This window comes from Electrona antarctica, assembly GCF_951216825.1.
Source record: "Electrona antarctica genome assembly, chromosome: 16".
Taxonomy (NCBI): domain Eukaryota; kingdom Metazoa; phylum Chordata; class Actinopteri; order Myctophiformes; family Myctophidae; genus Electrona; species Electrona antarctica.
Window position 1 is genome coordinate 30,291,435 of NC_136797.1, and position 27,857 is coordinate 30,319,291.

The 27,857-nt window shown below is 44.0% G+C and overlaps 2 protein-coding genes across 3 annotated transcripts in view; both read right to left on the reverse strand.

Annotated features, from left to right (window-relative positions):
* The window catches only part of LOC306939216 (metal transporter CNNM4-like), a 31,014-nt gene extending 22,753 nt beyond the window's left edge, over positions 1 to 8,261 (reverse strand). For both annotated transcript variants that reach the window (XM_079523761.1, XM_079523760.1), the window contains exons 1-5: positions 8,060 to 8,261; positions 5,041 to 5,662; positions 3,614 to 3,958; positions 2,600 to 2,911; positions 112 to 255 (exon numbers count right to left, since the gene is read on the reverse strand). In XM_079523761.1, coding sequence (XP_079379887.1) covers positions 112 to 255; positions 2,600 to 2,911; positions 3,614 to 3,958; positions 5,041 to 5,662; positions 8,060 to 8,248 — 1,612 coding nt within the window. In that variant the 5' untranslated portion in view covers positions 8,249 to 8,261. The remainder of the gene's footprint in view (positions 1 to 111; positions 256 to 2,599; positions 2,912 to 3,613; positions 3,959 to 5,040; positions 5,663 to 8,059) is intronic.
* A 4,389-nt stretch (positions 8,262 to 12,650) lies between these two features.
* On the reverse strand, positions 12,651 to 27,550 carry sec14l7 (SEC14-like lipid binding 7; the record flags this gene model as incomplete). Its single annotated transcript, XM_079523988.1, has 12 exons — positions 12,651 to 12,757; positions 13,048 to 13,217; positions 15,103 to 15,242; positions 15,787 to 15,893; positions 16,004 to 16,087; positions 16,606 to 16,666; positions 16,973 to 17,068; positions 17,403 to 17,591; positions 19,070 to 19,132; positions 21,946 to 21,989; positions 27,098 to 27,173; positions 27,497 to 27,550. The coding sequence occupies 12 exons, from the start codon at positions 27,548 to 27,550 to the stop codon at positions 12,651 to 12,653; spliced, it is 1,191 nt and encodes a 396-aa protein (XP_079380114.1).
* Between the last annotated feature and the right edge of the window lie 307 nt (positions 27,551 to 27,857).

The following is a 27,857-nucleotide window of genomic DNA, read 5'->3' on the forward strand; positions in this document are numbered from 1 at the left end:
TTGCACAGATTTATTATTTATTTTATAAGATTTGCCCGTGTACAGCAGCAAGAGGAAAGATGCTGACTCACTGTAAAAGGACTGATTCGTCCAAGAAAGATGCTGACTCACTGTAAAGGTCTGATTCATCCAAGATCTCTGATTTGATGATCTCCTCGATGACGTCCTCTAAAGTGACCAATCCCAGGACCTCGTAGAAGGGGTCCCCCTCCCCCTCGTTGTTGACCTTCTGGACGATGGCCAGGTGGGATTTACCTGGTGACAACAATGACACAGGTGACAACAATGACACAGGTGACAACAGTGACACAGGTGACTCACTGCCTACAAGTATTATTACAAAACTGTTACTTTCCCGGAAATTGAAAAACAAAAAAAGTGGCATGTGTTCCAACAATAGTTATTAATATGATTTAGTCACAGGCTCTTGTTTTTACTTTTCATTGGTATATTTATAAAACACACAAACACACTTAACCATTTCTGCCTATTTGGTCTGTATCTCAGAGGACGGCTATGGACAGTTCAGAAACCTGCCTACCAGTGACATCATCGGTAGGAAGGTTCGGTCAATTCTAACAAGATTTGAAGGACCAACCTGGGCCTATATGAAAATCTCCACGTGTTTGTGGACCACCCATTAGACCACTTAACGCAGCAGCTGGGGCGCTCAGATATGTGGGCCATGTGCATTTTCAGAGCATGATTAGAACTTATTTTTTATTACATTAATCTATTAATGTTATATTATCATTAACAATGGTGTGAGGGCCTTCTTACAGAATCCTCGCAGCCCACAGGTTGAGAACTAGTGTGACATGCAGTAAATGTCAATTTGTTGTGCTTCCAGCTGTGTGTGTGTGCGCACCCTCTCAACCTGGTGAAATGCATGCTGGGATGGTTCCATTGGTCAATAACATGTCAGTCAATAGAGGCTAGGCTTCTCCATTTACCCCACACACACACACACACACACACACACACACACACACACACACACACACACACACACACACACACACACACACACACACACACACACACACACACACACACACACACACACACACACACACACACACACACACACACACACACACACACACACACACACGTAAAGAAAATAAAACTAAAATATTGTCACGTCATCGTCGGGTGGAAATCTCATATGTCCAAAACGGTTACTTTTCAGGGTTCAAATTCAAAAGTAGCACCAAGCTCAAAACGTGTTGCTTCAGTTCACGCCGCACATCAAGCTAGTGAATCTGCTACTTTGTATGCTTTGGTGCGACGCTGTAGTATGTTCAAGTAGGGCTTTAATTTACGGAAAAAGAAAATCGGGATCAAATATTTTATAAAATCATTGATAATCTTTGATATATAAAAAAAATATATAAAAAACTATGGTGGTCAAACTTTGTGTGTCTAGGTGAGACATGACCTTTGACACGATCTAAACGTCTCAATAGAAGAGCAGGGAGACTAAATACAACCACCCCAATTATATAAGTTACATTATAGTCAATACAGACTGGACAGAAAAACGTTGTAATAATATTGCCGCTTTAAATTGGCCTCTGAACTTGGAGACTTTTCTCAACAAGATGAGCCATTACATTATGAATGTGTGATTACATTTTGAGCCACTATGAGTTCATTCATAATGTAACACATTATTATATCATAAAATAATCTGTTATTGTCTCCACCAGGCCGAAGGCATGGGGAGAGAGTATGTTTTCCGTCCGTCCTTCCGTCCGTCCGTTACCAGCTAATCTCCGGCACCGTTAACCCGGTCGATGCCAAACTTTGCACACACACTCCCTGGATGCCAACGATGAACCTCTGCCCCACATTTTCCTGAACGGCCTGTTATAGCGCCACCATGAGGCAGCTTTTCACATTTTGTACCTAAAACTGCACCGATCTGCGTGAAACGTTGCATGCACACTCCCAAGAGGCCAAGGACAAACCGTTGACCTGCATTTTCCGCATCTGCCTTTTATAGCGCCACCAGGAGGCCGACTTTTGTAAAACACATTTTTTGATATTACTCCTCCAGATTCTGTCCAAAAATCTCACAAATCGTTACACAGTATCTCTATGGTCATGTGCTCAAGTTGGATTCGTCCGATATTTCATATTCCATCCTAATTGGCTATAATTGGCTTTCACAGTTAGCAAGATTGCCCCGTTTTGAACAAAAGCCTCAAATCATGAACGCAGCATGCAATTTACGTGAAATCTTTCACACATTTTCTTACTAGGCTGAGGAATATATCCCACCCTTTTCACATTGGCCTGTTATAGCGCCACCAACAGGTTGATTTTTGCAAAACACATTTTTGGAACCAAATGCCTCAAAAACATGTTTATATTAATCCTAAACATTTTGCCAAACATCTCACAGTCCTATCCTCCTGGTGGAGACCTGTGCCCAGAAGGGCACTTTTTCTAGTTATGCTATGCGCTCATTTTCTTATTACATTATGAGCTGATTATTACAGTATACAGAGTTTTTAGTACATTTAAATTATTACATCATGAGCCGTTATCACATTATGAGCAGTTATCACATTATGAGTTGCTACAGACCCACCTTTCTTGAACTCCTCCAGCATGGCGTCCAGCCGCGTGTCGTGGAAGACAAAGTGCACGGGGTGGTTGTAGAACTTAGTGATGGTCTTCAGCGTGGTGCAGTCGTCGGGGTCCACGAACGCCAGGTCCTTCACGTACAGGATGTCCACGATGTTGCTGCGCTCGTCGTCGTAGACCGGGATGCGCGTGTAGCCGCTCTCCATGATCTCCGAGATGGTCTTGAAGTCCAGCACGGCATCCACCTGGATCATGAAGCAGTCGGTCAGCGCCGTCATCACGTCCTCCACCGTCTTGTTCCGGAGCTCCAGGGCACCTTGGAGCAGAGATGTAACCGTAATTAAGGCCTGTTCCGTACTCCAGTTTTAGGTGATAAGGTGAGAAAATATAAATAATATCTAGGACAATGTTTCTCAAAGTGGGGTCCTGGGACTTTCAGGGTTCCTTGAGGGGGCTCCAAATGGACCTCTGATGCTGCATTCACACGGGCAGATGCAAAAGATGCACAGTGTATGTGTAGCTTTTGCAGCAGCTACAGACGTCGGATGCATCTTTGCATCTTCATATCGCTGCATGGATTACATTGACAATGAATGGTAGACTGTATCTTTGCATCTGCCCCTGTGAACGCAGTGTACAAATGGTTCCATTTGGTTCCAGTTATGGGGGAATACATACAAATTCCATTAATGATTGTTTAAGAGCAGCTTCAAAATAATAATGTAAGGCCTACACTAAGACGCTGGTTGGCAGGTATCAATACACTTCTAGACCAGGCCAGCATGGATGATTTATTTCTTCATCAGCTTGTCTTGATTGTTTAAACATGACAAAACAAGCCTGCTATGCTCGATAACAGGCTTGATAACAGGCTTGATAAGTCCAAAGCTTATTGATAACGGGTACTCAATAAGCTTGTTATCGGATTTTTCGAGCTCCATCCCTAGTTAAGAGGGAATCGTTAAGGAACCAGAGTCGTTCAAATCCTAAAGCTTCCCGACCCTACAGGTAACTCTACCTTGGATCATGGCCATCTCTTCCTTGACCAGGTCGTTGTAGGGCTCCGTCACCTTGAGCATGCCCACCAGCCGCTCCCGGTTGTAGACGGTGCCGATCTCCTGGCCCAGCAGCACGTCCAGCAGCTTGCTCACGGGGTAGGACACAGGGAAGGTCAGCAGCATGAAGAACTTGGTCAGCACGATGGTGTTGGCCCCGACGGCCAGGCCGTGGCGAGAGCACAGCGCCTGCGGGACGATCTCGCCGAAGATGACGATGCCCACGGTGGAGGCGGCCACCGCCGCCAGCCCGGAGCCCGCCACCTCGTCCAGCAGGATGGTGAGCGTGGTGTTCACCAGGACGTTGCCTGCCGAGCGAGAAGAATCAAGGTGATTTGGTAGCACTTTGTTTTAATATTAGTCCTGGCTTTAGATGGGCTCACACAAAATACTTAACCAACGAATAGTAACTGACTACCTTGTTATTCACGAGTTTGAGTATGAATAAGTGCGTACATCTGTACATGTAAGGATTTAGACAAGCTTATTAAGTTTGTTAAATTTAATACACGTTTTATACACACATTCAGACTCTGAATGACTAGTTGTTAGTTCAGTATTTTGTGTGAGACCATCTAAAGTCAGGACTATCGTATCTATGCCTTATGAAGCATTTATAAATTAGATAGTAGCAGTTACAGTATATAGAAAATAGAAAATGTTGATGTAATCATTAACACATTAATCAATATTAGCAATATGTGGAAGATACGAGCATATCACCCCCTTTGTGGCTACTTTACATTTCCTCGTTTCATTTAAAATGTTGGGTGTGGGTCCAGCATATCTCATAATAAGTAGGTCAGGAGAGGCTTATTGTCAGTATCAGTCTGTCCCCGTTACAATGCGCTATACCAGCAGTTCCCAAACCTTTTTGGCCATGCACCCCCTGTTACCTCCCGACCTAGCTGACGCACCCCCCCACATGGAAATATACATTGCATAAGCTATTAGTATATAGAGACATACATTTCCTATTCATCCACATATATGCACATATATGAACCGGAATATGGCATATACATGCAGCATAGGCTATATTCTGCATAATATACTTGCCACTTGCCAGTAGTACCAGTATACTTGCTGCACCAAAGCCGTACCCATGACCTTGTTGTCCAAAGGCGAGAGCTCTACCGACTAAGCTACCCGGACACAAAGATAGAGCTGGACTCATTAAAAATACATAGGCCCCACGAGAGTATATGCACTTAGATCTTCTTCTGCAGGTCTACTAGAGATTTCAGTTAGAGTTAATAGTAATACCCAGAAGAAAATTGGTGATGCTGCATTCATCAGTCACTGTACGCCCCTAATCTGTGGAACACATTACCTCAAGAAATCAGGGAGGCATTCACCCATTTAGGCCTGGTGAAATCGTGTGCATTACCTAGAAGCAGGGAACACAGCAGGTAGTTCCCTTTGCTGCGGATTGGCTCTATCTTGCGGGCGTACTTCCTCTCCTTGTCCGTGCCACAGCTCTGCACCACGCGGAGCTCCATGGGGTCCAGAGCCATGAGGCCCAGGTTCAGCCCGCTGAACATGCCGGACAGCACCAGGAGAAACGTGATCAGGATGACCTGCATCCACAGGGGCATAAAGGAGCCCTTCTCCTCCACCACCAGCACCCTGCCGTGGCTCTCCCCCATCAGCATCCAGCGGCCGTCGTCCTGGCTCAACGTGCACAGCGCGTACTCCTTCCTCTCCTCGCTCTTGCGGAGCGGCTTGACGTAGACGCTGAGGACCCCCGACGTTCCCCGGCCGGTGATGTTGGTCATGGCGCCCCCCACCACGTTGATGTCTTTGGTGAAGTCGACACAAGTCCTGTTGGTGGCGTCCACCACGGCTATGTTGTTGTTGTTATCGCCGCTGGTGGCCCCGCCCCCCTCCTCTTCCTCCGCCTCCTTGCCCTCCCCCTCCTCGGTGAGCTCGGTGAAGCGGATCTGTGTCCAGGTGTCCGGGTTCAGGTGCAGCCCGTAGAAGCGCAGCTCCACGGTGCTCTCCTCCGTCACCTGGATGCACACAGGAGGAGTATGAGACCATGAGCCGCTGGCACAGCCCCCCAGCAGGTCCAATGACTAACCCTAACCTGGCACAGCCCGCCAGCAGGTCCAATGACTAACCCTAACCTGGCAGTCCCCCCTTAGCAGGTCCAATGAGTAACCCTAACCTGGCACAGCCCCCCCTTAGCAGGTCCAATGACTAACCCTAACCTGGCACAGTCCCCCCTTAGCAGGTCCAATGACTAACCCTAACCTGGCACAGCCCCCCAGCAGGTCCAATGACTAACCCTAACCTGGCACAGTCCCCCAGCAGGACCAATGACAAACCCTAACCTGGCACAGTCCCCCAGCAGGTCCAATGACTAACCCTAACCTGGCACAGTCCCCCAGCAGGTCCAATGACTAACCCTAACCTGGCACAGCCCCCAGCAGGTCCAATGACTAACCCTAACCTGGCACAGTCCCCCCTTAGCAGGTCCAATGACTAACCCTAACCTGGCACAGCCCCCCCCTTAGCAGGTCCAATGACTAACCCTAACCTGGCACAGCCCCCCAGCAGGTCCAATGACTAACCCTAACCTGGCACAGTCCCCCCTTAGCAGGTCCAATGACTAAACAGGATTTTTGAGGTTCCAAATGCTGTTCTGCTTTTTGCATGCCCCTCTAAAGTTCTATAGCTTAACTCAGGGGTCTTCAACAGGGGGTCCGGCAACCCCTAGGGGGTCCTCAGAGTTAAGGCCACCGAATCTTTGTGTGATAGGAACTTTTTTTTTTTTTCATTAATCACTTGAACACTAGCATCGCTACTCTGAGGGGAACATACAATGTGAGATCTACAAGCTCACACAAGGCGCTGTGAGCTTGAAGATTGGCAATTTATGGCAAAGAGGTTTGGTGTAGGGGGGAAAGCAGACCCAATCATGGTATACCGTCTGAAAAAACCTGCACTACAGCACTGTAGTCATTCATGTCAATAACAGAGCCCCAAAGGTCCCACTGAAAACTGAAGGAATAGCCTAAACAAACTTTGTAGACAGATAAAGAAACCATTTTAAGTGCATGTTTATCCCACCACCAGTGACCAGTTAATCCAGGGGTTTTCAGGCCAAGGACCCATTAGCTGAGAGAGAGATGAAGCAGGGACCCTATGTTTTAAATTATGTTGCAGATTAAATGTTTTTTTTTATAGAATTCATAGATAGCTTCATAGACTTGACAGCATTATCATTGTGTAGTGTTGTTGCATTCATGTTAATGTGTATTTTCAGACTTCACCACTTAAACCCTCGAAAACAGTTGTACTTATTCCCTGCGTGACATTAGTCCAGTAAATAAAGGGGAAAAAATCCTCTTAGGTTGGACTAAAATGCTTTATTTTGTTTCTCAACTGATTCTGACAGGACATTAGGTCTACTAGCCAGGATAAAACATCTACCCTAATCTGCTCACTGCAAATACCCTAAATTTGCCTTAATCCAAGATGGCCCCATTGACAACCTATTATAAGGCAATATTTTCTAAATTTCATTATGCTTTAAGTAGCATGTGACGTGTCAAACTAGGGGGTTTTCATGATTCTGAATCCTTCCATTCCAAGCATTAGTTACATGTGCATGTACAGTATAGGGCAGCATATGGCGGTAGGCTACACCACTGTATGTCTAAGACCTTTGACAAGAAATGCTAAATTAATAACTGCAACAATTCACACAAAGGCTTAGGGGCTCCTATAAACTCTTGTGCCCAAGAACACAATGTACCAATATACCACAATGGAAAGTCTTAATGTACCACCTGCTGTTTACATTTCTGACTAATATGTATTCAATTAGTCAAAGTGCGGTAATGCACCCCTGCCTGACACACACACACACACACACACACACACACACCCCCCCCCCCCCCCCCCCCCCCCCCCCCCTCTCTGGCACGGTGGAACCTAATAGATAGAAATAGATGCTGACCCTCCAAAAGATAAACAAATACATGAACAAGATAATAATAATATAATATATATACAGTAAATACAAATGTAGCCTAGATAACAAAATAATAATAATTAAAGTGTATAAATATAGCCTATATCGAAATAAAATACAATGAAAATAAAATAAATCTAATCAATTTATGTCTGAATGTAAGGATAAAAGTAGCTCTGGTCCATAGGACGGCTGCAGCCATCACATATAGCAGCAGGCTACAGATACATCACATACATTACACACGCCCAGGCTCATGATGCACGCACAGTCGCAGTCGCAGTCGCACACGCGCACACACACACACACACACACACACACACACACACTGTCACACACACGCTCGCGCGCGCACACACGCACACACCGTGACACACGCACGTACAGTACACACTGACAGCCCAGTGCTGCTCGTTCGGTCACCTACCTGGATGACACCGTCGTCAGTGGTACCGGCCGCCTTGTCGCTCCTCTCCAGCCGCATGCCGAGCACCTGGCTCCCGCCGCCAAACGCCGCCGCCTCGCCGCGGCCCCCGCCGACCACGAAGCTCCATAGGAACACAGTGAGAGTGAGAACGCTGTACCCTTGTTGCTGTCCGCTGCATTCTGTCGCCATGTTTGTTTCTCACTCTTTGAATGGCGACCTGAGTGGTGGGGAGGCTGCGTGACGTCATTTTACTCATGTCGCCGCGGCGGCCCCGCCCCTAGTTGGTGTGGTGGTTACCGTTAGTCCGCTACCCCCCCCCCCCCCCCCCCCCCCCCCCATACCGCACACTGACACCTGCGCGCGCGCGCGTGTGTGTGTGTGTGTGTGTGTGTGTGTGTGTGTGTGTGTAGAGTCAGAGTGGATGAGACTACTGTGGGCCTAGCTATGATGTGAGCAGAGCAGCAGCACAGTATTTTGTGCTGACGCAGATGGGTTACATAATACTGCTGACTGTAGTGAGTTTCCCTGGAGACAAAAATCTTAGTATCCTCCATCCATCCATCCATCCACGTCATCTACTATATGACATGCAGTACCAAGCCAAAGTGCAGTAAAATGGCTGATATTGGGTTTTCAACTTAATATCCAAATGAGATATCGGCAAATAAGTGATGTTACACTAGTATATCTGTTCAAAAACAGGTAATTAATTGTTTACCCCCCAAAAATCACGAAGGCTAATTTGACCGATACACAAATAATAGTCGGTGCATACAAAAATGTGGTTACTGCACTTTAGCTGTGTAGGTCATTAAGGGTTAAATAACTGTGCCTGCCCTATAGAATGACAGGTGGCAACTAATATCAAGTTACTATAGAAATGGGATTTGTTTACACAGGGTTGGTCCCCTGGGTATTGTAGTCTTTTGTTATAAATGGCCACCTGGACTGGACACAAGTTATCCTACATAGGCCTACACTGAACACAGACACACTCATAAACATTTTTTTTGGTGTGTGTTTGCCTGCAGAAACACACTATTGTGGTGTTTGTTTTGGTAGACAGGATGTTTTTGGACGTCTGCCAAAACAAGCTGATGATTCACCTCAGCAATCCATCTTCCGGGGGTCTAGCGCATTGTAACAGGGACTCCCGCATTTTACCGGCTGATACCAACAATAAGCCTCTTGCGACCTATTTATAACTTATAAGTTATATGATAGGCTGCTGGAAAACCCACACCCAACATTTTAATACCGTCAAATGGGCCGGGGTCCATAATAGGCCAATGCATATCAAACTGTGTCCTTGAAGAGAGAAAAAAAAGGCTAGAATCACTGCAATCAGTGCGACAGACAGACAGACAGACAGACTGACTGACTGACTGACTGAGGAGTAGGAGAGCAGAGCATTGCGGCACACGGCCAGTGTTGCCAGGTCTGCTTATTGTAGGCAGACTTTGGGCTTCCTAATGTTGTTTAAACCATCGTATCGCCGTTAAAATATATTGTTACACCTCTACTGCACGCTGCAGAAGAGCAGAGCATCCTGTGGTGAGCAGCAGCTTCCCTCACATCACCACAGCTGTTATGTAATGAAGCCACATGGCTGAACTGAGGCTATAAGCAGCATCTTATTAACTCCTCTCTCCTCCTCTGCTACACTGTTATCAGTGGTGTGAAGTAGGCTAAGTGCATTTAGGAGTATTTCCAATTTTCAGTACATTTCAGAGGAGATGATTATACTTTTACTCCACTACAATTATTTAAATTGTGCTACAATTATTTAAAAACCCATGCATGTTGGCGCTGCATTTTGGAGAGTACAAGACACAGTCTGTCACATTCAAGTTGTTTATGTTGGGATGGGCCAACATTTCAATAAAAATGCATCACTAGTAGTTTTGGAATAAAGATGCATTGCTTTTTTTTCAAATTCAGTATTTATAAGCCTTTTTCAGAATGGACAAAATGATTATATTTTTTTAATACAGAATGAGATCATATCGACATTATATCGGTTATCGGCCATAATAGCAATTCATTATATTGATATCGGCCAAAATGTCAATTCCGACGATCGATACATCGCTACTTTTGAGTGACAGCTGTCACGTGTGACGAGGTCTATAGGGCATTTACTGACCAAGAAAAATATGAATCTAAACATTCAAATATGGAGATAGGCTACAAGGTTTCTGCCCCGACAGCGATGCAGGTATATACTTCATTGACTGGGGACTGGGGTCCCTCAGGGGTCTGTACTTGGCCCCCTTCTTTGTTTTCCTTTTTCCTCTCTAGGCCAAATCCTTCTATCTACAACAATTAAGCTCAGTCGTGGTTTGGCTGTTTTAAATGTTTTGCTATGTTTGCCTTAATGTTCTCCTACTATTTATGACATGCCCAGAATAGGGACGCTGCCTATAGGGTTCATGTGGTTCTGTCCCTGCCTGTAGCCCAGTGGTTCCCAAAGTGGGGTCCAGGGGCCCCCAGGGGTCGTTGAGGGAGTTCCAGGGGGTCCCCAGCCAAATGATAGTTAGGAACCAAATGGACCCTTGTGGGTCTGTAACTCAGAGTGTACAAATGGGTCCATTTGGTTCCATTTGTACACTCTCAGAGTTAAATTATTAACATTGATTTTACAATATAAATTGGGGTATCAGAGATAGAAATGCCATTAAATGGGGGTCCGTAGCCTAATGCATTTCAAACTGAAGGTCCTTGAAATTAAACAGATTGGGAATCACTGCTAGAGACGTAAACATATTCTCTTATGGGGGTCCCTGGCATATGTATTCAAATGGGGGTCTGCGGGCTAATTAGTGTCAATTTGGGGGTCTTTGAGATGAAAAGGTTTGGGAAACACTGCTGTAGCTGTAGCCTACCATCCTGCATCTCTGCCACTGTATCAGTGGTGTTTTTTATTGGCATCATAGGATCTGTCATTAAATGACACCAAAAGGCATTTCTCTGCCAACACTGCCATCTAGTGGTGAACACCGGCTTGCACTGTATTGTCTTTTCCTATGTTTTCCACCTTGCTCTCCCTCTCTCTGCCCCATTATACTGTATGTGCTAAATGTCTGACAAAGAGCATGAAAACCTATAGGCTAATAGTTACTAGTCTATCCATTGGCTGACATGGTGCTTTATGTATAAAAATGTTTACCACAAGTAAAACAATGACCTTTATTGACACATACTTCATTAATTTCCTGGCACAAAGTCTTCATATTATAATTAGACTGACAGGTGATGTGGTTTATTTACAATGATAATTAAACACATGAAGGCAACTATACAATTTTATACAATAGAAAAAAAAACTCTGGTTCAATTTGAACAATGTATACAAGAATAAACGGCTCATTAAATTTGATAAGGCTATACATTCAACATGTTTCCTGTTCCACAGGTAGCACAGGTGTTCTGGATTTCAACACAATGCAAAATAATACAATATAACTAGTACAATACATATGTATGGTAGGTAGAGTATGTTCATAATATAACCAGTACATCTACACAGGGTCGTGCAAAGAATGTTAGAGAGGCATGGACTGGAATTCTCTAAAAGAGCACTTCTGGCAAAAAAAAACAAATGGCAAAAATGGCTACAGAGTGCACGACCCTGCACTCTGTAGCTACGGAAGAATGAAGATGCAATTTCTTTCAAGGCAAAAGGCTGCGTTCAAGTTCAGGAGAGTTCGGAAAAATAAATGCTGCCTTCGGGTATCGCATGAAAAGGGGGGCATTTGCATTTCTCTCACCATAGCAAATGCTGCATTCATGGTCTGGAGAGGCGAGTTTTTTTTACAGACGGGTAAAGGGGAAGGGGCTCAAGCCCCCTTTGATGTCTATGTGTGCACGTGCATGCATCTGCAGTGGTTGGAGGTGCTCTCTGCTCTTCCATTGAGACTTTTAGACCCTGGTGTCAGGTAGTAAATAGTAATGCCTCAAGCTCCTAAGCCCAATTATGTCCCCTGGTCAAGTGACCATTGCATGTTGGTTGAGCGGTAATAATTTGGTCTCTCATACCCAGGTTAGAATCCCACGTACAACATAAAAGCAGATTGCAGCTTGAATACCAAATACTCATTGGCTGGGTTTCCCAAAGGACATCATGCGTAGGGTGGGCATGTAGTTCTTCTCAACAACACCCCCTTCACTGTGAATATAGATATTCCGTGCATAGATGTGCCACGCAATGGCAGGCCTGAGGCCTGGTATGGTAGGCCTCAGGCCTGGTATGGTACCGCTATGGTACTATGGTAGGCCTCAGGCCTGTGTTTTCATATAGGCTTACATTTACCTTGCTGACATCACTTCACCTCTGAAATTTAATGTAATAATATTTGGACTGCTGGACAGCTGACAGTAGGCTATCTTCACTCTTAAAAAAATGTAATTAAATTTAATTTCTTTGATGCTGAAGTAGGCCTAAACATGTTTGTTTATTTTCAAAGTTTTTTATATTTAAATGAGAAGAAAGTCATCACTCAGACCACACATTTCTCTGCGAATGGTTTTACTACTGCCACATGTCGACAGGTGTGTGTAGGCTAAAGAGGCTTTAGGGAAACAGGTTTGTTTATGTACTCATGCAGGAGGCCTTACGTGGTGGAGGCAGAACCTCCACGTTGTAGCTCACCTTCTTGGACTGAAGGAAGCTGTAGCTGTTGTCAAAACACACAACATCTGCACAGAGAAACGATTTTCATTACTTTTAATACTTTTAATTGCACTAAAACGAATAACATCTAAACTAAAACTAAGACAAAAACTAAACAACAAACCACCAAGGCTTTGAGGCTAGTCGCCACTATCGGTAACTATTTAGCTAGTTGAACTATTTTAAAATGTTTTAAAATAGTAAAGAATGGCAAATAAGTTTAGGCATAAGGGGTAAGGGGTGGCGCAAGATAGGGTCCATATGAATAAAACTAACTAACTAACAACACTGTTGTGTACGGTAGTAGGCTACTCACAGACTCCGGGTTCGTGGCATGTGAGTGAGCTGTCCTCTGGAACCAGATGGGCGTTGTAGCGCTCGTTGGGTAGCACTGGGGACATGTCAGTCACTTTCTGAGTGTCACCTGGCTGGCTCCGTCGGTACACACTAAACCCAATGTCTGCCCCGTCACTGGTGAACTGCCACCTATGGAGCACGCAGCAAATAAAGCCTGATTTACATTTTGTGGAGTCGTTATCCTTGTTACCGACGGTAGTATCGGAAATTCCTCTGATACTGCCTAAATTGCTGATATCGTGTCGGCAAGTATTCAAGTGTATGCACCGATCTGATGCCATGTCATTTATCATTAACTCATTTACATTTGTTTTGCATTTATTATTTAAGTTGATATCATTGAATATGTTCAATGATATATTGAATGGTGTTAAATTGTGGAGTCAATTTATTGAAGGAATTACTATTTATTATGTTATGCTATGTGTTATGTTTCTGTTATGTCTGACTGTCAAACTAGACAATAAAAGAAAGTTCTATTGCATTCATTCTTGCTATGTATTTGTTAATGCTAAAGAATGTTTCTTTTGGTAATGCACTGGTATCAGGCCACAACTCAATATTGACTTATTCACAAGTTCATGTACTGTACCACGATTGGTATTTGGAAGGAAAATGTTTCAGTATAAATTGAGCAAACGGTGAGGACATGGGAAAAGGAATACAATACATAATATACTGAAAACTGAATGGTTCACTAATGGTTAGTAGTTAAGATACTTGTTACCTGTTGCTACCCTACCATTGACTCCCACCAGTATCGTCCCTCCTGAGCCTACACTCCCATGTCTCCCTGTGAGCCGCTTCATTGCTAATCTCAATAAAGACAACAATACTAAAGGCCTATTCATACCCCAGTTTTAGGTGATAAGGTGACCACCGAAACAGTGATTAGTAAAAACAGAGAGATGTGTTTGGGTGAGCGAAGCGAAGACGCCCTGAGGGAGCAAGGTAAACACATACATCAAATGCAGAGAGTCAGTGTAGTGCCTCAGTAATCTATATAGAATCACAGGTAAAAGAAGCTATAGCTCTGCAATTTGGGAGCCAGGAGGGAGAATATATAGGAGCTGTGGGAGCATTGGTCCCAGGCAACGGCGTCAACTTTGGGAGTGCCTGAGGGCTTGGGCACCCACTGAAAAAAGAATAAGCCAAATAGCACCCGCTGAAGATCCCCTCCCCCTGGTCATTTTGTCACGTAGGCACACACCTTTACGGTGTTCACAGAACAGGTATTCAAATGCTAATACGGTGGCTTTGTTCCAGTGACCGCACGGTTCATTCACACTCCGTCTCCTGCAGCAACACAACACTAACACAGTCAGCGGCGAGGCTGCTGTCTGTGTACCGTCGGCCCGTCTGTAAAGAGCCATGAGTCTGGAGGGGAGGGGAGGGGAGGGGAGGGCAGGGCAGCAACACCGCCGGCCAATCTCCACACTGACTTGAGACTTGACAAACAGAGCCATCTCAGCCAAAATATCCCCAAACAATGTCCGGGGAACAGAACTGTTCCTTTTCCTCAGACTACTTTTACTTTAATTAAAAGGTAAGATGCAGTGGCTGTAATTGGGTCAAGGATCTTGTTTTCGTGAGCAATGGTGTACGAGATTGGTAATACATTGGTCAAATCATGACATTGTTAGACCATCTGGGGGAAATAAATAAATACATCTGCGTCGTCGTCGTCCCACCTAGCTAAAGGTAAAATCCACCCGCCGCTTATGGCTGAAACAATTTAATTATTTACTGTTGATCATGCTGAAATGTTGAAACAAGATGCTGAAACAATTTAATTTGTTCGTTAATTGTTGTGAACTGAAAGCGCGCACCACTGTATTTATTAGCAAACTGTAAATAAAGTACCAAAAAAAAGGTTTTCCCAGCTGCGGGGGGGGGGGGGGGGGGGGGGGGGGTGGCAGGGAGGCGGGGTAGCTGGGGGGCGGGGCGGGGGGCACCCACTGCCGTTATAGGAACCTGCCGCCCCTGGTCCCAGGTGTGTTACCTGAGTATTTACCTGAGAACGCTGCTGGGCTTGGTGACGTCATACTCCAGCTGGAAGACTGAGCAACGGCTGATGGTCACACTGCTGTCATACTGGACCTTGATGGAGTCCTGCACATAATAAGACCTGGGCACCGTCCCGCCATATTTAATCTGTAACCACACAACAAACATAATAAGACCTGGGCACCGTTCCATCATACTTAATCTGTAACTACACAACAAACATAATAAGTGCGCCGGCGTGGTGGTCCGGTCCGGGGCACCCTAGGCTGCAATGCCGGCCTGACAGCGTGTCGCGGGTTCGAAGTCCGAGCCCGACGACCTTTGCTGCATGTCACTCCCCATCGCTCTCCCCATTTCCTGTCAGTCTACTGTCCTATCAATAAAGGCATAAAAGCCCCAAAATAAATCTTAAACAAACAAAACAAAAAACACAAGAGCTGGGCACCACTGACCACTCCACCATACTTAATCTGTAACGACAAGAAACAAGAAAGAATCAGGTTGAAAGACTGCATGGTAAATGAGGCACTACTGTAACTACAGTAGTCTCTCGAGACAGACTTGACTTTTCAAGGTAAAGAGGGCGCCTGTTTTTCCTTTTATTTTTCGACGATGGGTTCTCAGATTGCTACTACAGTAGACACATAGCTGATCCACAAGCTCGAGCTTGGGACACTGGGACACCTCTCACCATGGTTCGGCAGCGAGGGTCTCCATCGGGGTCCGTTCGAGTTCCACCGTACTCCACGGGAAGCTGGTCTGCATCGATATGTTTCAGTAACACTTCTTTCCAGTTACCTAGAATCACAATCGGAATCAACTTCATCGTCACACACGATAACAGGTGTAAAGGAGTGGGTGAAATCTACTATCATTGCAGTTTCTTTTGTCCAAAGCAATTCCCTTACCTCCCAGAATGATGATCTTACGTCGTGTTTCTTCACTCAGAAAGTGTTTGATGAGGTTGTAGGCTAAAGGAAAGATCTTGGGTGCTGTGGCAAAGACAGAAATACAAAAGGTGAGGCAAACTGTCAAAAGCACAGATCAATCATGTTCTCCCCGTGTCCCCTAGGGTAGGTACCCTCACAAAAACAATGCAGTAATCCTGGTCTCTATACTGGTTGGATGGAATAACGTGTTCCTTCCACGCGTTACATCCTACCCGAGAAACTCCCCCCTGTCAGGTGAAAAGAAGCGGCCTGCTCACTCCTCATGCATTGAAGGAAGCATGAGGATCAAGGTAGGGATCGACCTCCATAAACGATTTGTCAAGATTATTATTTTTTTTCTCCCCTGGCCCCCACACACGTAAAACGTCTTTGAGTACTTAGTAAAGCGCAATATAAATCCCAGATATTATTATCTACTACGGATGCCTCCCGAGCGTCTCCCTAGGTTTCATATATCATAAAGATATACACGTGAACAGTCTCAGCTTAGACTGACACGCACGCACGCACGCACGCACGCACGCACGCACGCACGCACGCACGCACACACACACACACACCTTTGATCAGAAACAACCTCTTCAGTCCCTCGGGGTAGTTGTCTTCAAACATGGTTAGAATCTGTCCAGGAGAGAGATGCGGAGGTTTACATTTCATCTAAACTACTTTCTAATCTAAGGATTACAGGAAGAGTGGGCACATCAAAGTTAAATTGGCTATTTCTTTTATGTCAATACAAAAATATATATTCAAGAATTTAGAAAATGGTCTTAAGTAATGTAAAGCAGTTGGTTCTTAAACTCGGATCATTTCTCACTTGTACTGTAACATATATACTGCATCCCATTCTAATAAGATGTGTGTGTAAAGTAAGACTACTATGTGTGTGTGGGTACAGTATAAAGCTGCATGGTAGTAACGTTGTACCTCTCCGTAGGACTCGACGGCAGGCTTCCACATGTGTTTCATGCCCAGGCCTTCACAGTCATAGATCAGGGTGATGGCATCAATGTTTTTACCCAACTAACATGCAGACATCACACACACCAGACACCACAGTTAGACAGAGGATCAAAAATTCCATAACCCATTTAGACCTGAGGCCGATTCTAAAAATGGCTTCTAAAACAGTGTCCTGAAAGCCAGATGTTTCTATAGTACATATGCTGTATCATCTCTGTCGAGTGGAAACCTCATTGTGTCCAAAACGGTTATTTTTCAGGATTCAAATTTCAAAAACATCAAAAGTAGATAAGTAACGGGGTTCTCACACATTTTTACCAATGAATTTCCAAAACCTTTCCAGAATATTTAACCCAATTTCCTGCTCTACCTCCTGATAAATAAAGAACCGAACCTTGTCGGACTGTGCCTGGGTTTCCCTCCAGAGCATCTCCGTGTGTCTGATCTTGGTCCTCATGAAGTCCTGCTTGGTGGCTGACATCATGAGACCCTTGGGGTCCAGCGGTCCGATCACGTCGTACCAGATGGGACTGCCGTCCCGGTCGTAACCGCACAGCCCGCCAGAGAGGTACTTCTCCAGGACCTGTGGGGAGGACCGCAGTGTTGATTTTGACAGGAAAATAATTTAGATTTTAGTTTTAGTCTTATATAGTCTCCTGAATAGTTTTCTTTTCGTTCGTACATTTTAGTCACCTGGAATGTTTTAGCGTTAGTATAGTGTTAGTTGACTAACATAAGATTTTAGTCGACTAAATCTACAGTTGATACAAGTCGATTCAAATGAATTTTGTTGACGAAATTGTCAATATATTTATTAGTCATCATAGCTTAGTTGTCATTTACTTTCCATTTAGTTTTCGTCAGTGAAAAAAGGTAGTCGGCGGACATTTCGTCGTCGAAATCAACACTGGGAGGACCGCATCAACACACTGACTAGGGCTGTCACCATTACACATTTAAGTTGCCGATTAATTGTCACTGATAATCGAGATCAACGTTTTAATCGTGTTTTTGGCATTGGAAATTGGAACATTTAAATATGAATAGAAATTACATTTCTGTTTGGCTTTTAGGCTTCGTATTGTCGTAAAGTCCACAGGGCAGATTTGACAAATAACTTACTGTAATTTTTTATAAATTGTATACTTAAAGAAATTGCGGAAATAGACATGTTGTGAACTTTTAGATCTGCTATTTCAGCTTTTTTTCACGTACGAACATCTTTCAACATGGACATGATTATGACGGTTTTGGCAAAATAATTGCGCTTATGTAATAATTGTGACATCTTGAACCCTAACACTGGCACATTGTCAGCAGTCTACTAGTGATTTTCAACCTAGTTTGTTTCAAGGACCCTCCGTTTTCATATGAATTATTAACCACGGCACAGACTCCGAATAGAACTACTGATCTATTCCTATCTGGGCACATTTCCTAATAATGATGACTCAATCAGGCAAGCTGGTACACTTAAAGGGGCATTCCACTCATTTTCAACATTTTACTATGTCATTAATATAGCTTAGAGCTGTTATAATGAAATAATAAAAAAGTCCCCCCCATTCTGTGTTTCCTAGAACTGGAGGTCTGGAAAAAAACATTAACATGGTGAAACACATCTTGATGATGTCATCAAGATGTGTTTCACCATGTTAATGGTTTTTTTCATAATTACAGTTCTAGGAAAAACAGAATGGGGGGGACTTTTTTTTATTATTTCCACACAACATCTCTAAGCTATATTAATGACATAGTAAAATGTTGAAAATGAGTGGAATTCTCCTTTAACCTTCTTGAGAGTCTAACTCACAGTTTAGTGCACTGTTCCGTGGAAGAAAATACAAAATCTTCACTTTGCTACATTACGAAATGCATGGCAAAATGTAACTGAAATTAATTGATTTACTGGTCGCTGGAGGAGCGGGGTTGCTTTTACAGCTTCACCCAAATGATGACTGTTCAGATTAGCACACAGGGAGAGCAGTTTGGGGTTAAGTCTCTTGGCAAACGTCTAATTTGTCTTTGGGGTTTCGTTTGGGAACCACTGGTGTATGCTACCTCTGGAGGCGTCCAGTCCGATATGAGGGTATCCACTTTCATCTGTCTCCGGAACTCCAGGTGCTGCACAGAGGAATGCCATGTCAACCACAGGAGAACATCACAATACAGTGCAAATAAATATAGACGCATAGGTTCACAGGTTGATAAGTTCGGTATTTTATAGTGCACCCCCCTCATCCAGTTATTAACAAGACAAAGAAGACTAGACTGGTACAAGACCTCTGTCAGTCAGTCACAACAGGAGGGAGTAGAAACTAAACACACACAGCACAACCCACAAAACACAACACCACAAGTGAACCTAGGAGTTCTCTACACCAGGGGTTCTCAACCCATGGGTCGCAACCCCTCGGGGGGTCGCCAAATTATTTTGGGGGGTCCCCAAATTATAGGAAAAAAAAGAAAAAAAATCCCAACTGAATGGATGGAAAATCGAAAATTAAGAGTTTACATGGTACACATAGTACATGCATACACCTTCCTAATGATTATATCTGGTTTCAGTATTTATTTATGATATATTGTCTCTATTATTAAGATTATTGTAGCAGTCAATTTATATTGGGGGTCGGGAGGGGGCGGGGCGGGGGTCCCGAGACATTACCAAAGCATTTCCGGGGGTCCCCGGCCAAATACGTTGAGAACCCCTGCTCTACACCAGGGGTTCTCAAGCCATGGGTCGCAACCCCTCGGGGGGTCGCCAAATTATTTAAAAATCGTTGAGAACCCCTGTTCTTACACAGCATGTATAGTACTAGAATTTCGCGGGCCTTCGGCCCGCTCATCCCAGAGTTGCGTTGCCCCGCGTTGCGATACAGAAGTCCACAGATACAGAAGTCCACAGTGACACGCGTTTTATGCAGCTGTTTTGTGTTGCAGCGCGTGCGCGCGCGCGCGTGTAGTGTTGTTGTTCTTATCCATATATGCGCCTCGGTTCGTCCCGTTTGTTCCACGCCAGGTGTCGACGCAGTAGTTCGTGCGATTTGCGTGTTTGCATTATTTTAACTGTGTAGGCATACCATATTCTGAATTACCAAAAAGAGGACACATGCGCGCGTGCATGTGGATGTGGATGTGCACATGCGCGTGCACGTCGTGCACGTCGTGCATGTGCCGTGCGTGGGCGGTTGTGTTAAATTGAGATGTCAAAAGAATCTAGAGCCTAACAATAAATGCATCAAATATGCTCTATATTAGTTATGTATTTATTTAAAGCAGTGGCTCTGAAAGGTGTGATCCAGGGACCCTCATGGTTCCTTGAGGGGGTTCCAAATGGACCCATTATAGGTCTGTAACTCTGAGAGTGTAACACATGGGCCCAAATGGACCCTTACAGGTCTGTAACTGTGAGAGTGTAAAAATGTAACCAAATGGAGTCTTTTATAACTGTTAACTCTGATACTGTGGAAATGGAATGAAATGGGACTGTTATGGGTCCATTTGGTTTGACTCTCAGAGTTATGGGGGTCCTTGAAATTTAAAAGTTTGAGAACCTGTATGCAATGGCTTATCTGTTGTAAAAAGAGAGACCAGCCTATTCTCCAAACCATCATATCTTATGCTTTGCTAGGTTGTACAAAATAATATTGGGTCATTATAATTTGCAGGACTCACCGCGCGCACAGCTGCCTTGTCTGTGTTGACATGACATGGGCTTGCAGGACAGAACTTGTATTTGTGACAGACACATAGTTCCTTTGCAGACAATACAATGTGCTTCTCATTGGTCAGTCAGAAAGCTGAGAAAACAGCAGGCTACTTTTTCTGCATGTCAATGATGAGATAGTTCTCCGCTGTCTGTCTATCTGCAGACAGCGGAGCAGCCAGCGAGCCTTTCTCTGATCTGCGGTCGGGACCAGTGGTAGTGGTGTGAGCGTGCAGCGCATGCAGAGTTATGAAGAATACACATTCCGGGGTTGGGGCTGAAAGTCCACCTCTCAGTGTTTTTCCACTACGAACCATTGAACGTGCATTGTAATACACATTGGTGTGAATGGTCTGTGAGCGTAGCGATACACTACAGGCGATACGTGTAAAACCCCGGACATTTGAAGGTATTTATAAAACCACCCGGACTGGCCGGACAGGCCCCCAAAAGAGGACGTATGGTAAACTGTGTATGTAATCGCGGCGCTGTCCATGCAAGTTAGAATGAGTGTGTGTGTGTGTGTGTGTGTGTGTGTGGCTGGCTGCCCTGTGGTTGGCTGCGTGGGGATCGCCATGTGAGGGGGCTAGCCAATAAGGGCCCTGTGTTGCATGTGGAGAATTGTGTAGGTTAGTGTGTGTGGTGCAGCCGAACGGGGTGGTGAGAACATGAGGGGGATGTAGCACAGCAATCGGTGACCCCTACATTAAGCTGTGTTGCTCCCAAGATGCAGTGCAAATGCGTGTTGTAAGCAACCGTAGCCAATGGGAAAACAGGATGCAGTGTTGCCAGGTCCGCGAATTGTAAGCGAGTTGTAAGTAGCGTGTTGAATGGCATATTTTCTGGGCTTGTTTTCATAGACGTGGCAACAAATTAGGCGGGGGTGTCGGTGCTTGTGGCGTGTTTGTGTTTATTATTGATATTGATGTTGTTTGTGAGTGTGGACGGGAGGCGGCTCTAGTGGCAGTGCAATGACAGTTTTTACGCGGGTGTTGTTAAATGTGGCCGTGCGGCGCGACATGAGGAGATAGCCGTGGATCGACGCGGAGGGTAAGGCTGTGTCGTGTTAGTGTGTTGTTGCAGTGTGTGTTGCAGCGTGTTGCAGCGTGTCAGTGACGTAGTAGCTGGTGCCTTTTGTTCCTGTGCGTGCTTTTGGGCACATGTTTTCAATTGTAATATAGGATACATACATACTGTAGCAGCACATAAACATGTGTATATTTCTTACCTTCCTGATCATAGATTCAGATTTCTGAACATTGAAGTTGCGGGCTGGAAAAAGAGACACACATCCCAATGAGAATTTAAAGAACATGCAATAATAATCATCATGATCATTACTATTTCTGAATCAGAATGTAAGATAACACACTAACACAGTGACTATAAAGAAATATTAGGTCACATTATATTGATACATTTTATGAAACTTAAGCAGAGGATCTTGACAAAGCATCTATTCTAAAAGTTTGAAGCCATAGAATCCTAGACTGAATTGGACTAGAGTCACTAGACTAATTTAGACAATAGACAGGAGCGACCATAGATGAGTGTGTATGTGTAGAGAGATAGGGCCCTTGGGGGAACCGGTAGGTTGCTGGTTCCCCTCCCGGGACACCCAGTCTGTGTGCTGAAGTGTCCCTGAGCAAGAAACTTAATTAACCCCATAACCGCTCCCCAGGGGCTAGTACTAATGGTGCACACTGCTCCCAACACTTTGGATGGGTAAATGCAGAGGACAAATTCTACATGTGCAAATAATATACTGTATTATCATTAGTAGGCCTACTACTGCTGCTACTACTGCTACTGCTGCTGCTGCTGCTACTACTACTACTACTACTACTACTAGTACTACGAGGTCATCGCCATGCTGGCTTGTGGCGGACATTTTTGTCAAAATTATATTCTTGCCACGGACATACAAATGAGCAGAGAATAGTTTTACCAGAACAGAAACACAAAGAGACCTAAATGTATACTAGCGCAGTGGTTCTAAAAGTGGGTCGAGAGGGAGCTTTGGGGCTCCTTGAAGGTGGTCCAAATGGACCAGGTGTTTAACTCTGAGACAGTGTACAAATGGAAGCAAATCTCTCAGAGTTATGGGGGCCCTTGAAAAGAAACCTTTTGAGAACCACTGTGCTGCTAATGTGTCATACACTGTAGCAACTCAGTGTCACAGATATTCTGAAGAAAACCTGCAGGAGACTGACATGACATTCAGTCATTTGATCTTATGATCAAATCATCAAAATGACAACATTATGATGTTATGTAAGAACAAAATATTTTCTTTTTGCCACGAACAAGGACAAGTCTCACCACGGACACATTTTGTCCATGTACATGACATATTGATGACCCCTGCAACTAGTACTAGTACTACTACTACCAGCACCACCACTACTATATAATCATATACTGATGAACCTGGCCCAGTCGAATGTGTTTGTCCTTCTCTCGGAAGGCAAATCATTGACATAGGTTGAAGGCCAGCTAGTAGAACGAGCTGTGGTCCTATTATTGATGTAACCTTCCTAGAAACCTTCAGGCCGGGGTACAGAGAAATCAATACACCACTGATCATTAACAGGCTCATGTCCTCCCACATGGGTCCCCTTCAACTCACCCCTCCACAGCACACATGATCTATAGATCGGTGGTTCTCAAACCTTTTCATTTCAAGGATCCCTCCCGTAACTCTGAGAGTGTATACAACCTGTAAGGGTTCCATTTGGTTCCATTTGTACTCTCAGAGTTAACCGGAAACTGCCAAGGGTCCATTTGGTTCCTATAGCTCACTTTGAGAACCAATACTTAGCATTCCAAGTATTCTATAACAGTATATAACAATAACATTGGTTCTTAAAGTAATAGCGTGCTAGCGATAACATGACCATACGATGAAAGAAGACGTCAAAAAATAATTTACAGCCATGCATCGTGTCAGTATATCGGTTTTCTGCTCCAAATGATTTAAATAAAACATCCGGGTATGTATCCTGTACTCTGTACTGTATATACCGTACAGTGGAATTTGGGTCGACCAACATTGGTTGGTATTTACCTCTGAGGTTTTTTTTTCAACCTACTGTTAAACATGTGACATAATCACAAGTAGTCAAATCACTATGGAAACGTGATACTGTATGTATGGCTCAAGACAACATGTGGCCGACCTCGGCCTTCGAACAGAAACACCATGGCATATTTGTGGTGGAAGAAGCACAGTGAACTGAAGTGGAATTCATTTCAGTTCCCTGGTTATTCTGTGGCTGAGCAAACATGGTCCTAAGTGCAGAGGGGCAGCGAAAAGGAACATAGCAGGTAAACACGGTTGGTTATCTGCTTACAACAGCCATAGAACCTCGATCTGCACCAGCGTTGATTTCGTCGACTAAAGCTATGACGAAAAATGTTCCTCAACTACCTTTTTCACGGACTAATTCAAAACTATGCAATGGTTACTAAAACTGTGACTAAAAATATTGACGGACAATTTCCAAGTCATTTTATGTTTGGTTGCGCTTGGGTGTTGCGTTTTGAAAATAGCAGATCTACAAGCTCACAACACGTCGCAACGTGACCCGTTGTGAGCTTGTAGATCGGCTATTTTCAGCATGCAACCCAAGTGTAAAATCTCCCATTACGATGCCATGAAGACCTACCAAAATAATGTTTAGATTTTGTCGACTAAAATAACATGATATTTAGTCATATTTACTAAAACTAGACTCACATACCAATAGCTACCTGCTAGTGAGAGAGAACCACTTAAAAGAGAATTCCTTGCTAGAAGGCTTTCTTACCTTTCTTTGTAGTCGTTACGTCCCCACCAAAGAGGTCCAGGTGTTTTTTTGTGCAAAAACTCCTTATTGGCTATTTCCCTTACCATAAGCCATCAATGAATTGCATTGAATTGAATGGGAATTGAATGGGGCTATGGGGTGTTGTGCTAATTCGCTTATTTCCATCGAAATAAGTAGTAAAGTGTGTCTCTTGGGATATTATTTATATTATGAAGAGAGGATATATACAAAACAATAATAATTTTGAGCGATGGAAATAAGCGAATTAGCACAACACCCCATAGCCCCATTCAATTCCCATTCAATTCAATGCAATTCATTTAGGCTTATGGTAGGGGAAATAGCCAATAAGGAGCTTTTGCACACAATAACACCTGGACCTCTTTGGTGGGGACGTAACAACTACAAATAAAGGTAAGAAAGCCTTTTAGTATGGAATTCTCCTTTAACGCCTGGGGCCAGAAACTACACACTTTCTCTGCATGCCTGCCTGCCTACTCCCATCATTGCCCTCAGCTCCTCAATGGAACCAGTTCTTTATGCTTTCTAGATATGTGATGCTAGACGCAGAGTTTCATTGTAGTCTGAGCCCGCTCACACAGGCAGATGAGACGATGCAAAGACGCATTGTGAGTTGATTTGGAGCAGCTACTGTACATGCATCATTCCATCTTTGCAACGTCATGTCGATGGCTTTCATTGACAATCAGAGGCGTCATTTGCATATAGGGTTGGTGGGTTTTGTCAACGACGGCCGGCCGTCGTTTCCTCCCCCCGTCAGTGATGGGAGAAGTAAGCGACGGCCGGCCGTCGTTTCCTCCCCCGTCAGTGATGGGAGAAGTAAGCGACGGCCGGCCGTCGTTTCCTCCTCCCGTCAGTGATGGGAGAAGTAAGCGATGGCCGGCCGTCGGGAGCCCCCTCAAACTCAGACTTTGGGCCAAAACGTCATATTTACCCTCTCTGTAACCAACAAAAGTAAATGTTCTAACATCCTCCATTTCAGCACTGGGTGAGCAATTGCTGATATGAAAGTTCTTTCACGTTCTGCACTGCATGCAGCACATGTGATGCTGCTGATGAATGAGCTAATAGTAGGTAAATATTTGGCCAAAGTAACTATAGAACTGTGCCAGAACCGTCCCAAATGGTCCAAATTACCCGACAAAAAAACGATTTCCGCGCACGCTCGGTGCGTGTACAGGGCCCCTTTCATTCTAAGAACCCATGGCTGATTACGCCACTGTTGACAATTAATGGTAGACTGCATCGTTTCATCTGCCCGTCTGAACACACCATGAGAGGAAAAATGCTGCTAATTGTCCCAAAAGTGACTGCAAAATCCTGAAAGCTTTCTGACATTTTGTTGGTTGTGTAGAACCTGGTTATTGTATACATCTGTATACATCTTATTGTGCAAGTGTAGATGGTGTGCAGGTTATATTATGCAATTTGTTTCAAAAAGCTTTACTCTTGCCAACATGTATAACGTTGCTGCATTGTGCGCTTGTAGAGCTGCTATTTCTAGTAGTTTGGGTCCCGGGCAAACGTCTAATCTTTCTTTTGGGTCTCTGAAAGGTTTGCGAACCACTGTCCTAGACTGTAGTGTTAGCCGTTCTTCTCTCTCTCTCACTCTCTCTCACTCTCTCTCACTCTCTCTCTCTCTCTCTCCCTATTCTTTTTTCTTCCTTTTTCTTCTCGTACGCAACGAGATTTGATTTGATTTATTTATTAGATACCCATTAGCTTGCTGTACATGACAGCAGCTACTCTTCCTGGGGTCTCAGGTGTCTTGCAAATCATCACATAGACTAGTAAAGACTACACAAAAATGCATAAGAATAGGCCAACCCACAACAATTAGAAATGCATAATAAGCTACGGTATAACCTTTCTACTCCACAACAGTGGTTCCCACAGTATTTCAGCTGAGACCCAAAAGAGAATTTAGTTGGAGCCCCGCTGGTACCCAAACAATACTGTATTGTGCAGAATATAAGACGACTCTGATTATAAAACGACCCAGATTTTTCAAGACTAATTTGTGGAAAAAGAACATTCAGAATGTCAAATAGTCTAGTCCCCGATTATAATACGACCCCGTTTTTTAGGATATTTCCATTGAAAAAAATATATATATTATATTCAGGCCAATAGCTAGGTAGGCCTACACACAAAAATACACCATGAATGAACTCAATCCCTGTTTCAATAGCTGATCACAAGTAGGCTAATGATACGTTGTGACTTGTGAGCTTGCAGATCTGCTATTTTCAATATGTATTTTATTTTTGTATCTATGGAATTGTTTAGATAAATATTTCTTGTGGAAAATCTTTTGGAATAAATATAGGGCTATATATTTTTTTTTCTTTAAACATGATACACCCAAAACATGTGTCCAATTAATGTTAGGACCTTAATTAACACGCAGGCAGACCCCCCTCCCCCTCCTAGCCTAGATTCATTTTCCAACAATGTTTCTACAATAATAGTAGCCTATTGTTTTAGTAGCCTAGGCTACTAAAACAATAGGCCTAGCCAGCTGGCTAGGGTTGATCAGAGGGAACTCACCTCTCAGCCAGCGGAGCAGGTATGGATCACATTGAGCAGGCAGCTCAGGCAGAATGTCCGAGATTCTTTCACGAAACTGGCGGCGAGTAGAATTTATTACAGGTTAATTAAATATAAGTTGGGTTAGGAAATGTTAAACTAATGTTACCACCACCATAGGCAAGTCACGAACAACACAAGAAAACAGAGCTTAATAGAAGTAGGATTTGTACATGCTTTATGTCGATTTAATGGGCACATAATTAGCCCATCATCGCTAAACTAAACTGTGTGCATTTATACTGTATCTCTTGTTTTCAAACATGAGCCTAGAATTATGCAGCACAGAAATAAACACTGAATACATTTCATAAATATAAGGCTAGAATATTAAACTATTTTTTTTTTTGTCCAACCAACCTCAGTTAAAGTCTCCTCTTGTTTTGGACTCAGGTCTCCAACTCGTCCACTCATTGTGCCGCTGACAGTGTGTGAGCTACTAGCAGGTGTTACACTCACACACACACACTCAAAAAGAAGTAAATAAACCATGCGTGGACTCTTCAACTGTAAACTACTACACTAGAATACAAACACGCCCCAACTGGAGCCCCTCCCCTTTCAGACTGAACAAAAACAGCCCAAACTGGGCCCTGTGCAAATCTGAAGGCTATGCATCTTTGTCCTCTTATAAGCCCTGAGGCTGACCCTACAATTTACAAATGCCTTCTAAATCAGTAGTTCTCTCACACTGTTTTGAAAATATTTTTCAAAGATGTTC